We start from the raw sequence: 15,461 nt of genomic DNA on the forward strand, positions 1-15,461 counted from the left end.
CTTGCTAGTGTCGGACGATGTCGATCTGTTACTACTATAGTGAATAGTTACTGCTGCCTGCTGCTATTCTGCGAGTGCCGGAGTAGATTGGTGTGCGGTTTCAGTGGAACGCTAGCTGCTTAATTTTTCGAATTTTCATGCTGAAGATGTGGTGGAGTTGAAGTCCCTATGGACTATGGTGGAAATTGCTTCTTCAACATATGAAGAAATGATGTTACAGATGCGAGAGTAGCCTACTGCCATGAAACCACAGCATTTTTTTTTGAACCGGGCTAACCCCCTTTCCATTACTCAACACACTACTAGGAAACCCACCGCACTCGCCCGCCGTCGAAACGAGTGCTATGGGGCGAAAACCTAGTAGCACCAGTAGACTAGACCTATTACAAAAGATAGCCACATAACCACAAGTATCTGGGAACCGTAGCCCACTCAGTAGGCATCCTCTGTCGGACAGGCAAAAGAAACAGCAAAATATGGGCGCTGGGAGAGATCTGCTTCTAGTTTACTGCTGTTGATTCTTTGCATGGATTCTAGTTTTTCATTCTTGCTCTGCGCTACTCGGTAAACAAGATATCAAGCTGAACGGAGACCTATTTTATCTTGATGCTTGGATGCATTTTCAAACCGCAGAGTGTCTAATCTTTATCTTTCATGTTACTAGTTGCCAAGGCCAAAGCCTCCTACCAAGTGGGAGCAGTTCGCAAAGTCGAAAGGTGAACTTTTTATACTCGCTGGCTTTCTGAGTGTTTTTGTTGGAAGTGTATTTGCTTTGGATTTTTGTAACAGTAACATTCTTGCAGGGATTATCAAGCACAAGAAGAACAAGCGTGCATGGGATGAGCAAACTAATTCCTGGAAGCGGACGTATGGCTATGATCGTGTTAATGATGACAGAGACGTTCCCATCATTGAAGCCAAATTGACAGACGGTTAGCAACTTTATCTTCTGTGTCTATGGCCGGTGAATCTTGTTTTGTACTAGCAATATTAGTAATCTTTTAGAGCTTTCCCTGGGCCGAGTACAAGCGACACAAACGCTTAACAGCCTGCATGCTTCTGCTTATGTACACTGATTTAATCCAGCTTTTACTTCAAATCTCCAATGCTCTTTTCATACATGACCAACTGAATCTAACGAGTCTTTGTTGTCAATGCAATTTGTTCTTAAATGTATATGTGTCTTGAAACCTATGGCTGCTGAATCATGTTTTGTAGAAAGATTAGTAATCTTTTCAAGCTTTCCTCATGCCCAATCGTAGTTATCATGAGCTGTGACATAAATGCTTAACAGCCTGCATGCTTCTGCTTTGTACAATAATTTGGTTCATCTATCATTTTATAATTCCCAATGATCTTTCTCATTTTGTGACTGACACTGAATTTCTTGAGTCTTCATTATCAATGTAATTACTTATCAAATTTATATGTTTCTTCAAACCTATTTGCATTCTGTTACCCTTTTAATCAAATATGATTTTTACAGAGCCTGGTGTTGATCCTTTTGCTCAAAGAAGGGAAGAGAAGAAGGGCAGGGTCGATAAACAAGAAAAGAACAGACTTGGGAATTTGAAGAATGCTGCAAAAGTTGGTGCTCTGCCAAGGTAATCCTTTCCTACTAGCTACTATAATCTGTATACCTGATGCACTATGTGTGTTATTCATTACATTAGCAACTCAAGTTTCTCATATAACAGCTTTCTGAAAAATATCATGCAGTCATATACAGCTCGCTGCCACGTCCGTGCCCATCACAGGAACTAAAGCTGATCTGCCAAGAAAAGCTAAGAAGGAAGACCTCGAGAATGTCGCTGGTATGGCTTCTGCAGCAACGGCTAGCGGTGGAAAGTTTGATAAAAAGTTGCCTGGTGAGAAACCTCTCAAGAAGGCTGGCAAAAACAGAAAGGTTTTTTCTCCTATGAACTCATTTGCCTTTAGTAAATCCACACGCCTTTGTAAGTTGATAGTTTGGTTAGCTTAACTGTTTCTTTTCTGCAGTTCCTCCCTGTTGTTGAAGGGAAAGGAATGGGCAACCTAGAGAAACAGCAAAACGACAAGATCCTGAACAGTCTACTGGCCAAGAACTTCGAGGAACCATTGGATGTCAGCAAGGCAAGCTCCAGAATTCAGTATATGTATCACTTCCATTTGTCTAGTCCACCATCTAACAAGTGCTGTAAGTAACTTTGATAACAGGCAATCACGATGTACAAGGTGAAGAAGGACAACAAGAGGAGGAAAGACAAGCAATCATCGTCGTCGTCCGGATCAAATAAGTTGAAGCCCCAGAAGAAAATCCACAAGAAATCTTCAAAGAAAAGCGCTTAGGTCCCTCCACATCATCGTTGAGACATGCCGTGCTGTAGGCGGCGAGCGCAGTCTCCAAGCATCAAGGATAGTCTTGGCAAATTTTGTATGGTCATTGTCCTGTTTAAGTCCCAAGGGAGAAATATAGTTATTCCGGTTACCACTGGTTATGATATGGCGCAAGAAGCTGAGTGCCGTGATGACATAGCTGTACACGTATTGTATTTTCAGAAGTTTGGGAAATGTTTCTGGAAAGCTTTGTTGGCAATATAGAAATCAACCTAACACCAAAGAGATTTGATGTCTGAGCACAAGCCATAATTTAGTTTGAGTTAAGTAAAGAGTCTCTATGCTTTGCCAACCCCATGCTTAACACACAACGCTATATCTCTCTGGTGACCGTGAACCCTATATACGAATAGTAAAATGAAAATACCAGGAAAATAAAAAATCGGGGTTGCTAGATCTCAACCCTATATGAATAGTAAAATATAAAAAAATGCCAGGAAAATAAAAAATCGGGATTGCTAAATAGGATTAACCGAGTCTCAACAGATGTTATATTTGTGAGATCTTACATGAAGATTTATGTAAAACATTCTTTAAAAATATTTCTTTCTTTTTATATGTTCTCTCCCAACTCTCAGAGATCTAACCGCGTGCACAAAAAATATCTGAAAATCCATGGTGTTAAACCTGATCAATCATTCTAGAACCAGTTGCTGCTACTAATCATTCATTACAACAATACCAAGAGAAAGCCATTTGATCTAGAACCACTTATCATGCACGACTTCACCTAACACCAATTCATCTAGTACCACTTCAAGTCTTCATCATTAAAAACAGACACAACACCATCACACTTACCATCACCAGCAAACAGAATTTCTCTACCTAATCCAACTAGCATAGTAGCCTGCTGCTTGGTAGCTAAATTCCTCTCACTATAGCTGCCAAAATTAGCTCTGCGTGCAGTGCCTTTACCTGCAATACCTCTACTGGTACATTCATTCCTCCTCTCAAACTCTTCCATTTTGTCCTCTGTTGCACCTATTCCATCCGCAACAACATCGTCAACAAGGACCCTTTTACCAAACAGATGCTCCACATACTCTAGCTCTTCCATCGCCATAAGTCGCAGGTGACCTATGTAGCAAACAAAAAAATTACAACTTTTAAACTAGCAAGAACCATAATAAATAAACAGTGACATTTAACTTATGGAGCAACATTACTTCTGGGAGCAAACATATGAACTAGACATGAATCATACAAAGTGCTAGGCGTCGACACGGATTTGGGAACTAGGGATTTGGCGAGGGAGCGAGGCAAGAGCTGGTCTAGTCGCTTGGTTCAACTGAATCAATGCGTGCTTCTGATCTATGGCACATTTACAAAGACCCCCCTGCAACTCGTGTGTATTCAAAGCCATAAACATATTGGACGGCCAAAGCCATAAACATATTGGACCAAGCCCACATGTCTTTTTTTTACATGGTAATACTGTTGGGGAATGTAGCACAAATTCAAAATTTTCCTACGTGTCACCAAGATCTATCTATGGAGTCACCTAGCAACGAGGGAGGAGTGGATCTACATACCCTTGTAGATCGCACGCGGAAACGTTCAAGAGAACGGGGTTGATGGAGTCGTACTCGTCGTGATTCAAATCACCAATGATCCTAGCGCCGAACGGACGGCACCTCCGCGTTCAACACACGTACGGAGCAGCGATGTCTCCTCCTTCTTGATCCAGCAAGGGGGAAGGAGAGGTTGATGGAGATCCAGCAGCACGACGGCGTGGTGGTGGAAGTAGCGGGATTCCAACAGGGCTTCGCCAAGCGCTGCGGGAGGAGGAAGGTGTGCCATGGGAGGGAGAGGGAGGTGCCAGGGCTTAGGTATGGTCGCCCTCCCTCCCCCCCCCACTATATATAGGGCCAAGGGAGAGGGGGAGGGCGCAGCCTTGCCCCTTCCTCCAAGGAAGGGTGCGGCCAAGGGGGGGAGGAGTCCATCCTCCCCAAGGCACCTCGGAGGTGCCTTCCCCCTTTAGGACTCTCCCATCCTCTTGTCCCTTTGGCGCATGGGCCTCTAGGGGCTGGTGCCCTTGGCCCATGTAGGCCAAGGCGCACCCCCTACAGCCCATGTGGCCCCCGGGGCAGGTGGCCCCACCCGGTGGACCCCCGGGACCCTTCCGGTGGTCCCGGTACAATACCGATGATCCTGAAACTTGTTCCGATGCCCGAAATAGCACTTCCTATATATAATTCTTTACCTTCGGACCATTCCGGAACTCCTCGTGACGTCCCGGATCTCATCCGGGACTCCGAAAAACTTTAGGGTTACCGCATACTAATATCTCTATAACCCTAGCGTCACCGAACCTTAAGTGTGTAGACCCTACGGGTTCGGGAGACATGCGGACATGACCGAGACGACTCTCCGGTCAATAACCAACAGCGGGATCTGGATACCCATGTTGGCTCCCACATGTTCCACGATGATCTCATCGGATGAACCACGATGTCAAGGACTTAATCAATCCCGTATACAATTCCCTTTGTCTATCGGTACGAGACTTGCCCGAGATTCGATCGTCGGTATCCCGATACCTTGTTCGATCTCGTTACCGGCAAGTCTCTTTACTCGTTCTGTAACACATCATCCCGTGATCAACTCCTTGATCACATTGTGCATATTATGATGATGTCCTACCGAGTGGGCCCAGAGACACCTCTCCGTTTACACGGAGTGACAAATCCCAGTCTCGATTCGTGCCAACCCAACAGACACTTTCGGAGATACCCGTAGTGTACCTTTATAGCCACCCAGTTACGTTGTGACGTTTGGCACACCCAAAGCACTCCTACGGTATCCGGGAGTTGCACAATCTCATGGTCTAAGGAAATGATACTTGACATTAGAAAAGCTTTAGCATACGAACTACATGATCTTTGTGCTAGGCTTAGGATTGGGTCTTGTCCATCACATCATTCTCCTAATGATGTGATCCCGTTATCAACGACATCCAATGTCCATGGTCAGGAAACCGTAACCATCTATTGATCAATGAGCTAGTCAACTAGAGGCTTACTAGGGACATGGTGTTGTCTATGTATCCACACATGTATCTGAGTTTCCTATCAATACAATTCTAGCATGGATAATAAACGATTATCATGAACAAGGAAATATAATAATAACTAATTTATTATTGCCTCTAGGGCATATTTCCAACAGTCTCCCACTTGCACTAGAGTCAACAATCCAGTTCACATCGATATGTGATTAACACTCAAGGTCACATCCCCATGTGACTAACACCCAAAGAGTTTACTAGAGTCAATAATCTAGTTCACATTTACCATGTGATTAACACTCGATGAGATCTAGGTTTGATCATGTTATGCTTGTGAGAGAGGTTATAGTCAACGGGTCTGAATCTTTCAGATCCGTATGTACTTCGCAAATCTCTATGTCATCTTGTAGATGCAGCTACTACGCTATATTTGAAGCCATTTCAAATAACTGTTCTACTTGGAGCTATTCTAAATTGTTGCTCCATTATACATATCCGTTATCTCTACTCAGAGCTATCCGGATAGGTGTTAAGCTTGCATCGACGTAACTCTTTATGTCGAACTCTTTATCACCTCCATAACCGAGAAACATATCCTTATTCCTCTAAGGATAATTTAGACCGCTATCTGGTGATCTACTCCTAGATTACCTTTGTACCCTCTTGCCAGATATGTGGCAAGGCACACATCAGGTGCGGTACTCAGCATGGCATACCGTATAGAGCCTATGACAAAAGCATAGGGGACGACCTTCGTCCTTCCTCTTTCTTCTGCCGTGGTCGAGCTTTAAGTCTTAACTTCATACCTTACAACTCAGGCAAGTACTCCTTCTTTGACTGATCCATCTTGAACCCCTTCAAGATCATGTCAAGGTATGTGCTCATTTGAAAGTACCATTAAGCGTTTTGATCTATCCTTATAGATCTTGATGCTCAATGTTCAAGTAGCTTAATCCAGGCTTTCCATTGAAAAACACTTTTCAAATAACCCTATATGCTTTCCAGAAATTCTACGTCATTTCTGATCAACAATATGTCAACAACATATATTCATCAGAAATTCTATAGTGCTCCCACTCACTTCTTTGGAAACACAAGTTTCTCATAAACTTTGTATACACCCAAAACTTTGATCATCTTATCAAAGCATACATTCCAACTCCGAGATGCTTACTCCAGTCCTTAGAAGGATTGCTGGAGCTTTGCATACTTATTAGCATCTTTCAGGATTGACAAAACCTTCCGGTTGTATCACATACAACCTTTCCTCAAGAAAATCGTCGAGCAAACAATGTTTTGACATCCTATCTGCAAGATTTCATAAATAATGCAGTAATCGCTAATATAATTCCAACAGACTCTTAGCATCGCTACGAGTGAGAAAGTCTCATCGTAGTCAACTCCTTGAACTTGTCGGAAAACATCTTAATGACAAGTCGAGCTTTCTTAATGGTGATACTTACCATCATTGTCCATCTTCCTTTTAAAATCCATATGTACCCAACAGCCTTACGACCATCAAGTAGTTCTTCCAAAGTCTACACCTTGTTTTCATACATGGATCCTCTCTCGGATTATTATGGCCTCGAGCCATTTATCGGAATCCAGGCCCACCATCGCTTCTTCATAGCTCGTAGGTTCATTGTTGTCTAGCAACATGACTTCTAAGACAAGATTACGTACCACTCTGAAGTAGTACGCATTCTTGTCGTCCTACGAGGTTTGGGAGTGACTTGATCTGAAGTTTCATGATCACCATCATAAGCTTCCACTTCAATTGGTGTAGGTGCCACAGGAACAACTTCCTGTGCCCTGCCACACACTAGTTGAAGAGACGGTTCAATAACCTCATCAAGTCTCCACCATCCTCCCACTCAATTCTTTTGAGAGAAACTTTTCCTCGAGAAAGGACCCGATTCTAGAAACAATCCCTTATTGCTTTCGGTTCTGAGACAGGAGGTATACCCAACTGTTTTTGGGTGTCCTATGAAGATGCATTTATCCGCTTTGGATTCGAGCTTATTAGCCTGAAAATTTTTCACATAAGCGTCGCAGCCCCAAACTTTCAAGAAATGACAACTTAGGTTTCTCTAAACCATAGTTCATACGGTGTCATCTTATCGGAATTACGTGGTGCCCTATTTAAAGTGAATGTGGTTGTCTTTAATGTCTAAACGATAAACTATCGTGGTAATTCGATAAGAGACATCATGGTATGCATCATATCCAATAGGGTGCAGTTATGATGTTCGGACACACCATCACACTATGGTGTTCCAGGCTGTATTAGTTGTGAAACAATTTCCACAATGTCTTAATTCTGTGCCAAACTCGTAATTCAGATATTCATCTCTATGATCATATCATAGATATTTTATCCTCTTGTCACGACGATCTTTCAACTTCACCCTGAAATTACTTGAACCTTTCAATAATTCAGACTCGTGATTCACCAAGTAAATATACTCAACATCTACTCAAATCATCTGTGAAGTAAGAACATAACGATATCTACTACACGCCTCAGCACTTATTGGACTGCACACATCAAAATGTATTACTTCCAACAAGTTGCTTTCTAGTTCCATTTTACTGAAAACGAGGCTTTCAGTCATCTTGCCCATGTGGTATGATTTGCATGTCTCAAGTGATTCAAAATCAAGTGAGTCCAAACGGTCCATTTGCATGGAGTTTCTTCATGCATATATACCAATAGACATGGTTCGCATGTCTCAAGTGATTCAAAATCAAGTGAGTCCAAAGATCCATCAACATGGAGCTTCTTCATGCGTTTTATACCGATATGACTCAAATTGCAGTGCCACAAGTATGTGGTACTATCATTACTATCTTATATCTTTTGGCATGAACATGTGTATCACTACGATCGAGATTCAATAAACCATTCATTTTAGGTGCAAGACCATTGAAGGTATTATTGAAATAAACAGAGTAACCATTATTCTCCTTAAATGAATAACCGTATTGCGATAGACATAATCCAATCACGTCTATGCTCAACGTAAACACCAAATAACAATTATTTAGGTTTAACACCAATCTCGATGGTAGAGGGAGCGTGCGATGCTTGATCATATCAACCCTGGAAACACTTCCAACACATATCGTCAGCTCACCTTTAGCTAGTCTCCGTTTACTCCGTAGCCTTTTGTTTCGAGTTACTAACACTTAGCAACCAAACCGGTATCTAATACCCTGGTGCTACTAGGAGTACTAGTAAAGTACACATCAACACAATGTATATCCAATATACTTCTATCGACCTTGCCAGCCTTCTCATCTACCAAGTATCTAGGGTAATTCTGCTCCAGTGGTTGTTCCCTTTATTACAGAAGCACTTAGTCTCGGGTTTGGGTTCAACCTTGGGTTTCTTCATTAGAGCAGCAGCTGATTTGCCGTTTAATGAAGTATCCCTTCTTGACCTTGCCCTTCTTGAAACTAGTGGTTTCACCAACCATCAACAATTGATGCTCCTTCTTGATTTCTACTTTTGTGGTGTCAAACATCGCGAATATCTCAAGGATCATCATATATGTCCCTGATATATTATAGTTCATCACGAAGCTCTAGCAGCTTGGTGGTAATGACTTCGGAGAAACATCACTATTTCATCTGGAAGATCAACTCCCACTCGATTCAAGCGATTGTTGTACTCAGACAATCTGAGCACAAGCTCAACAATTGAGCTTTTTTCCCTTAGTTTGCAGGCTAAGAAAATCGTCGGAGGTCTTATACCTCTTGACGTGGGCACGAGCCTGAAATCCCAATTTCAGCCCTCGAAACATCTCATATGTTTCGCGACGTTTCAAAACGTCTTCGGTGCCTCAACTCTAAACCGTTTAACTGAACTATCACGTAGTTATCAAAATGTGTATGTCAGATGTTCGCAACATCCACAGACGACGTTCGAGGTTCAACACACTGAGCGGTGCATTAAGGACATAAGCCTTCTATGAAGCAATGAGGACAATCCTCAGTTTACGGACCTAGTCCGCATAATTGCTACTATCAACTTTCAACTAAATTTTCTCTAGGAACATATCTAAACAGTAGAACTGAAGCGCGAGCTACGACATAATTTGCGAAGACCTTTTGACTATGTTCAGGATAATTAAGTTCATCTTATGAACTCCCACTCAGATAGACATCCCTCTAGTCATCTAAGTGATTACATGATCCGAGTCAACTAGGCCGTGTCCGATCATCACGTGAGACGGACTAGTCAACATCGGTGAACATCTTCATGCTGATCGTATCTACCATACGACTCATGCTCGACCTTTCGGTCTTCTGTGTTCCGAGGCCATGTCTGTACACATGCTAGGCTCGTCAAATCAACCTAAGTGTTTCGCGTGTGTAAATCTGTCTTGCACCCGTTGTATGTGAACGTTAGAATCTATCACACCCGATCATCACGTGGTGCTTCGAAACAACGAACTGTCGCAACGGTGCACAGTTAGGGGGAACACTTTCTTGAAATTTTAATCTTATTTACTATCGTCGTTCTAAGCAAATAAGATGTATAAACATGATAAACATCACATGCAATCAAATAATAGTGACATGATATGGCCAATATCATATAGCTCCTTTGATCTCCATCTTGGGGCTCCATGATCATCTTGTCACCGGCATGACACCATGATCTCCATCATCATGATCTCCATCATCGTGTCTTCTTGAAGTTGTCTCGTCGATTATTACTTCTACTACTATAGCTAACGGTTAGCAATAAAGTAAAGTAATTACATGACGTTTATGTTGACACGCAGGTCATAAATAAATTAAGACAACTCCTATGGCTCCTGCCGGTTGTCATACTCATCGACATGCAAGTCGTGATTCCTATTACAAGAACATGATCAATCTCATACATCACATATATCATTCATCACATCCTTTTGGCCATATCACATCACATAGCATACCCTGCAAAAACAAGTTAGACGTCCTCTAATTGTTGTTTGCATGTTTTACGTGGCTGCTATGGGTTTCTAGCAAGAAAAATTCTTACCTACGCAAAACACAACGTGATATGCCAATTGCTATTTACCCTTCATAAGGACCCTTTTCATCGAATCCGATCCGACTAAAGTGGGAGAGACAGACACCCGCTAGCCACCTTATGCAACTAGTGCATGTCAGTCGGTGGAACCTGTCTCACGTAAGAGTACGTGTAAGGTCGGTCCGGGCCGCTTCATCCCACGATGCCGCCGAATCAAGATAAGACTAGTAACGGCAAGCATATTGAACAAAATCAACGCCCACAACTACTTTGTGTTCTACTCGTGCATAGAAACTACGCATAGACCTAGCTCATGATGCCACTGTTGGGGAACATAGCACAAATTCAAAATTTTCCTATGTGTCACCAAGATCTATCTATGGAGTCACCTAGCAACGAGGGAGGAGTGGATATACATACCCTTGTAGATCGCGCGCGGAAGCGTTCAAGAGAACGGGGTTGATGGAGTCGTACTCGTCGTGATTCAAATCACCGATGATCCTAGCGCCGAACGGACGGCACCTCCGCGTTCAACACACGTACGGAGCAGCGACGTCTCCTCCTTCTTGATCCAGCAAGGGGGAAGGAGAGGTTGATGGAGATCCAGCAGCACGACGGCGTGGTGGTGGAAGTAGCGGGATTCCAACAGGGCTTCGCCAAGCGCTGCGGGAGGAGGAAGGTGTGTCATGGGAGGGAGAGGGAGGTGCCAGGGCTTAGGTATGGTTGCCCTCCCTCCCCCCCACTATATATAGGGCCAAGGGAGAGGGGGAGGGCGCAGCCTTGCCCCTTCCTCCAAGGAAGGGTGCGGCCAAGGGGGGGAGGAGTCCATCCTCCCCAAGGCACCTCGGAGGTGCCTTCCCCCTTTAGGACTCTCCCATCCTCTTGTCCCTTTGGCGCATGGGCCTCTAGGGGCTGGTGCCCTTGGCCCATGTAGGCCAAGGCGCACCCCCTACAGCCCATGTGGCCCCCGGGGCAGGTGGCCCCACCCGGTGGACCCCCGGGACCCTTCCGGTGGTCCCAGTACAATACCGATGATCCCGAAACTTGTTCCGATGCCCGAAATAGCACTTCCTATATATAATTCTTTACCTTCGGACCATTCCGGAACTCCTCGTGACGTCCCGGATCTCATCCGGGACTCCGAAAAACTTTTGGGTTACCGCATACTAATATCTCTATAACCCTAGCGTCACCGAACCTTAAGTGTGTAGACCCTACGGGTTCGGGAGACATGCGGACATGACCGAGACGACTCTCCGGTCAATAACCAACAGCGGGATCTGGATACCCATGTTGGCTCCCACATGTTCCACGATGATCTCATCGGATGAACCACGATGTCAAGGACTTAATCAATCCCGTATACAATTCCCTTTGTCTATCGGTACGATACTTGCCCGAGATTCGATCGTCGGTATCCCGATACCTTGTTCAATCTCGTTACCGGCAAGTCTCTTTACTCGTTCCGTAACACATCATCCCGTGATCAACTCCTTGATCACATTGTGCACATTATGATGATGTCCTACCGAGTGGGCCCAGAGACACCTCTCCGTTTACACGGAGTGACAAATCCCAGTCTCGATTCGTGTCAACCCAACAGACACTTTCGGAGATACCTGTAGTGTACCTTTATAGCCATCCAGTTACGTTGTGACGTTTGGCACACCCAAAACACTCCTACGGTATCCGGGAGTTGCACAATCTCATGGTCTAAGGAAATGATACTTGACATTAGAAAAGCTTTAGCATACGAACTACATGATCTTTGTGCTAGGCTTAGGATTGGGTCTTGTCCATCACATCATTCTCTAATGATGTGATCCCATTATCAACGACATCCAATGTCCATGGTCAGGAAACCGTAACCATCTATTGATCAACGAGCTAGTCAACTAGAGGCTTACTAGGGACATGGTGTTGTCTATATATCCACACGTGTATCTGAGTTTCCTATCAATACAATTCTAGCATGGATAATAAACGATTATCATGAACAAGGAAATATAATAATAACTAATTTATTATTGCCTCTAGGGCATATTTCCAACAAATACATGTCTCATTAATAAAATAAAAATTCAGTTACAAGCCACGTAAATATTGACATTACTTGACTAAAAAGATAGGATAATCCTATGCAAAAAAATCCAGCGTGTGTCCCTCTCCACTAAGGAAAAGAAGACAAATCACCTCTTCACCCGAGCTCAACACGGCTTCATCGTTGATCAGCAACTTTACGGACCTCCAAAGTAGTTTGCCTGAAGCAAAACCATTGTCGTTGAAAGAATCAGACCGAGCAACGTGTCCCCGTACACGCCATCGAACTCCAGAACTGACACCTCCGCATGACTACGCCGTCGGAGGAGGAAACCAGAACTGTCAGCCTCCATTCACAAACCCAACACAAGATGAGCCATCTTTCAGCTGTCACTTGCGTAGACAATCGTATAAAAAACCGTATATGAGTGACCGTTCACTTCCGTGGCTGTATTTAGGGCATTTTGAAGGGCGGTGAACAAAGTGAATATATGCAAAAACAAAAACAAAAAAACAAAGTGAATACCGCAACAAGATCAGTGATGAATATTTCTCTGAAAAAAACAAGCCAGATTGGCCAAGCGCCCAGTCTCCGCTCTCCACGTAAGGGCATGTACAATGGTTATATCTTAGCCTTATCATTGCTGAAGTGGAGGAGAGAGAAATGAAAAAAGAGTTTTGTCTTATCTTAGTTAAGAGATGATCTCTTAGCATAGTTTGTCTCACCACAAATTTAGGAATAGAGATAAGACTAAGATATAACCCATTGTACGTCATGTTTTATTGTCATATCTTAGTTGCATGGTGGGTGTAAGATAAGGCTGTCTTATCAACCATTGTACATGCCCTAACCCTTCTCCCCTCCCAACCTCCGCGTCGTCGCAAACCCAAATCCTCCTCCCACCCCAACCCCCCCTCATCAGATCACGCGAGCAGGGGGCGCCGGAACCGGATCGGGCGCGGCGGAGGAGGGGGGACGGCGATGATGCATGGCGTGGGGCAGTCGGACGACGCGGCGGCGGCGGCGGCGCTGGAGCTGCAGGAGTCCGGGTGGGAGGAGCTGCGGCGGGAGGCGCGGAAGCTGGAGGGGGACCTGGACGTGAAGCTCTCCTCGTACGCGCGCCTCGCCGCGCGCTCCTCCTCCGCCTCGGCCTCGGCCTCGGCGGCCTCCCCCACCGCCGACCGCTCCTCCTGGAAGTCCACGGAGCTCGAGATCCAGGCGCTGCTCGACAAGCTGCAGGACGTCAACGACGCCATGAGCCGCTGCGCCGCCCCCGCCGCCCCCGCCACCGCCTCCGTCTCCCAGAAGCTCGCGCGCCACCGCGACATCCTGCACGAGTTCACGCAGGTCCCCCTCCTCCTCCTCCTCCTCCCCCGCCGCCTCTCCTCTCTGCCCCGCTGCTCACCTCGCTGCAATGGTTGGTTGGTTGGCTGATCCGATCCGATCGATCGGAACAGGAGTTCAGGAGGACGCGGGGGAACTTGAGCTCCATGAGGGAGCACGCCGACCTGCTCAGCTCCGTGCGCGGCGACATCACCGAGTCCAAGGTTTCGTGTCGCCTCTCTCCGGGTCTCCACTTCTCATCAAAGTGTTGTTGCAGAGCGTATGCCCCCGTTCATCTGTTGTGTCGTCTCAGTCTGATCGCCGGGGATTTTCTCTCCAGGCTACGGGCGGCATGTCGCCGAGGGTGCATTTGCTCCGGGAGAGGGCTTCCATTCATGGCAGCGTCAACCAGGTATGGTTCCAGTAGTTGAGTTAGACCAAGCGTATCTAAAATTCTGTTCAATTTCATGCCAGCTGCTTAGCGTCGCACACTCGCACTAGAAGGATCCCCATTTATATTTGTGATGTTCATCATTAGTTCTTGCTCATTCTGCATTCTCTGATCTGATGCACAAAATCATTAATATCTGTGAGTGGTGTCTCATGTGATGTGCAACTTGGGGCAGGGTGTTGGGAATTACACAGCAATAGGAAGAACAGGTTGTTAGGAACACTTACAAGTTACAACCGTGTTTTCTGTACTAATAACAGTGTGAACATTGAACGATGGTTTGAGTGGAGAAGAGAGAAAACAAGTCTACTTTTGTGCAGCGAAACTTTGTCACTGTCGATATGTGTTTGTCTTTGTGATCAACTCTAGCTCATGAGGCACTATGTTCCTCTTTTTTTTTTACCCAAATTCCAGATAGACGAGGTAATTGGGCAAGCTCAAAGCACAAGAGCAGCCCTATCCAATCAGAGGGCCCTGTTTGGAGATGTTCAGGGAAAAGTCAAGCAGTTAGGTGAAAAATTCCCTGTGGTTCGAGGCCTCCTAGGTAATCTGTCGATCCTTAATTCTTTCATCGGACATTAGTCTTTTGGCGGGCATCATCGTATGCTCTCTGCTATTTGACCCGATTCCAGCACCCTAACAATCGAATACATTCTTGTTTGCAGGCGCCATCAAGAGGAAGAAATCAAAGGACACGATCGTTCTTTCAGCAGTAATCGCGGCCTGCACCATCTTTTTGATCATCTACTGGCTCTCAAAATGATCGGTGCGTCGTTGGAAAAGCTCGCGACGGGGACTTCCTCTCTCACCACAGAATGACTGACAAGTGACTGCAGATTGCACGATAAAAGGCTGGTGATTATTATCCATTTCTTAGGGCTAGTACGAGGGAATGGGAGATCCCGTTGTGTTTAGCTCTCACCGTGCCGCCGTCGACGCATCTTGTTTCTGGAGATCCCCCCTGTCATTTATACCTAGATCAATTTTGTTTGGTGAATTGCCCACGAGGCGATGCTGGTTCAAGTAAATACGATGACACACTTATGATACTTCCATCTTACAATGGGAATTGAGCTGTTGCCAAATACTGTGTTCCATGGAACAAAACCCTTGCCTGTAAGTGTGTTCCATCTTACAATGGGAGTTGAGCTGTTGCTTGCACTATTGCTGCAAATTCATTTCCATGTGCCAAATATTAAATTGTCAATCTCAACATACTACATTCTCTGTGTGT

The 15,461-nt window shown here is 44.9% G+C and overlaps 2 protein-coding genes across 2 annotated transcripts in view; both read left to right on the forward strand.

Annotated features, from left to right (window-relative positions):
* LOC119314930 (ribosome biogenesis regulatory protein homolog) overlaps positions 1–2,612 on the forward strand; it is a 3,312-nt gene extending 700 nt beyond the window's left edge. The window contains exons 2-7 of the mRNA XM_037589612.1: positions 665–716; positions 804–932; positions 1,487–1,604; positions 1,720–1,906; positions 1,999–2,112; positions 2,197–2,612. Of these exons, the coding sequence (XP_037445509.1) occupies positions 665–716; positions 804–932; positions 1,487–1,604; positions 1,720–1,906; positions 1,999–2,112; positions 2,197–2,328 (732 nt within the window). The 3' untranslated portion in view covers positions 2,329–2,612. The remainder of the gene's footprint in view (positions 1–664; positions 717–803; positions 933–1,486; positions 1,605–1,719; positions 1,907–1,998; positions 2,113–2,196) is intronic.
* Positions 2,613–13,292: 10,680 nt separating this feature from the next.
* On the forward strand, positions 13,293–15,405 carry LOC119314934 (Golgi SNAP receptor complex member 1-2-like). Its single transcript, XM_037589616.1, has 5 exons — positions 13,293–13,800; positions 13,911–14,000; positions 14,117–14,188; positions 14,642–14,771; positions 14,893–15,405. Exons 1-5 carry the CDS (start codon positions 13,435–13,437, stop codon positions 14,988–14,990), a joined length of 756 nt encoding a protein of 251 aa, XP_037445513.1. The 5' UTR covers positions 13,293–13,434; the 3' UTR covers positions 14,991–15,405.
* The last annotated feature ends 56 nt before the right edge of the window (positions 15,406–15,461 follow it).

Source organism: Triticum dicoccoides, chromosome 6A (genome assembly GCF_002162155.2).
Source record: "Triticum dicoccoides isolate Atlit2015 ecotype Zavitan chromosome 6A, WEW_v2.0, whole genome shotgun sequence".
Taxonomy (NCBI): domain Eukaryota; kingdom Viridiplantae; phylum Streptophyta; class Magnoliopsida; order Poales; family Poaceae; genus Triticum; species Triticum dicoccoides.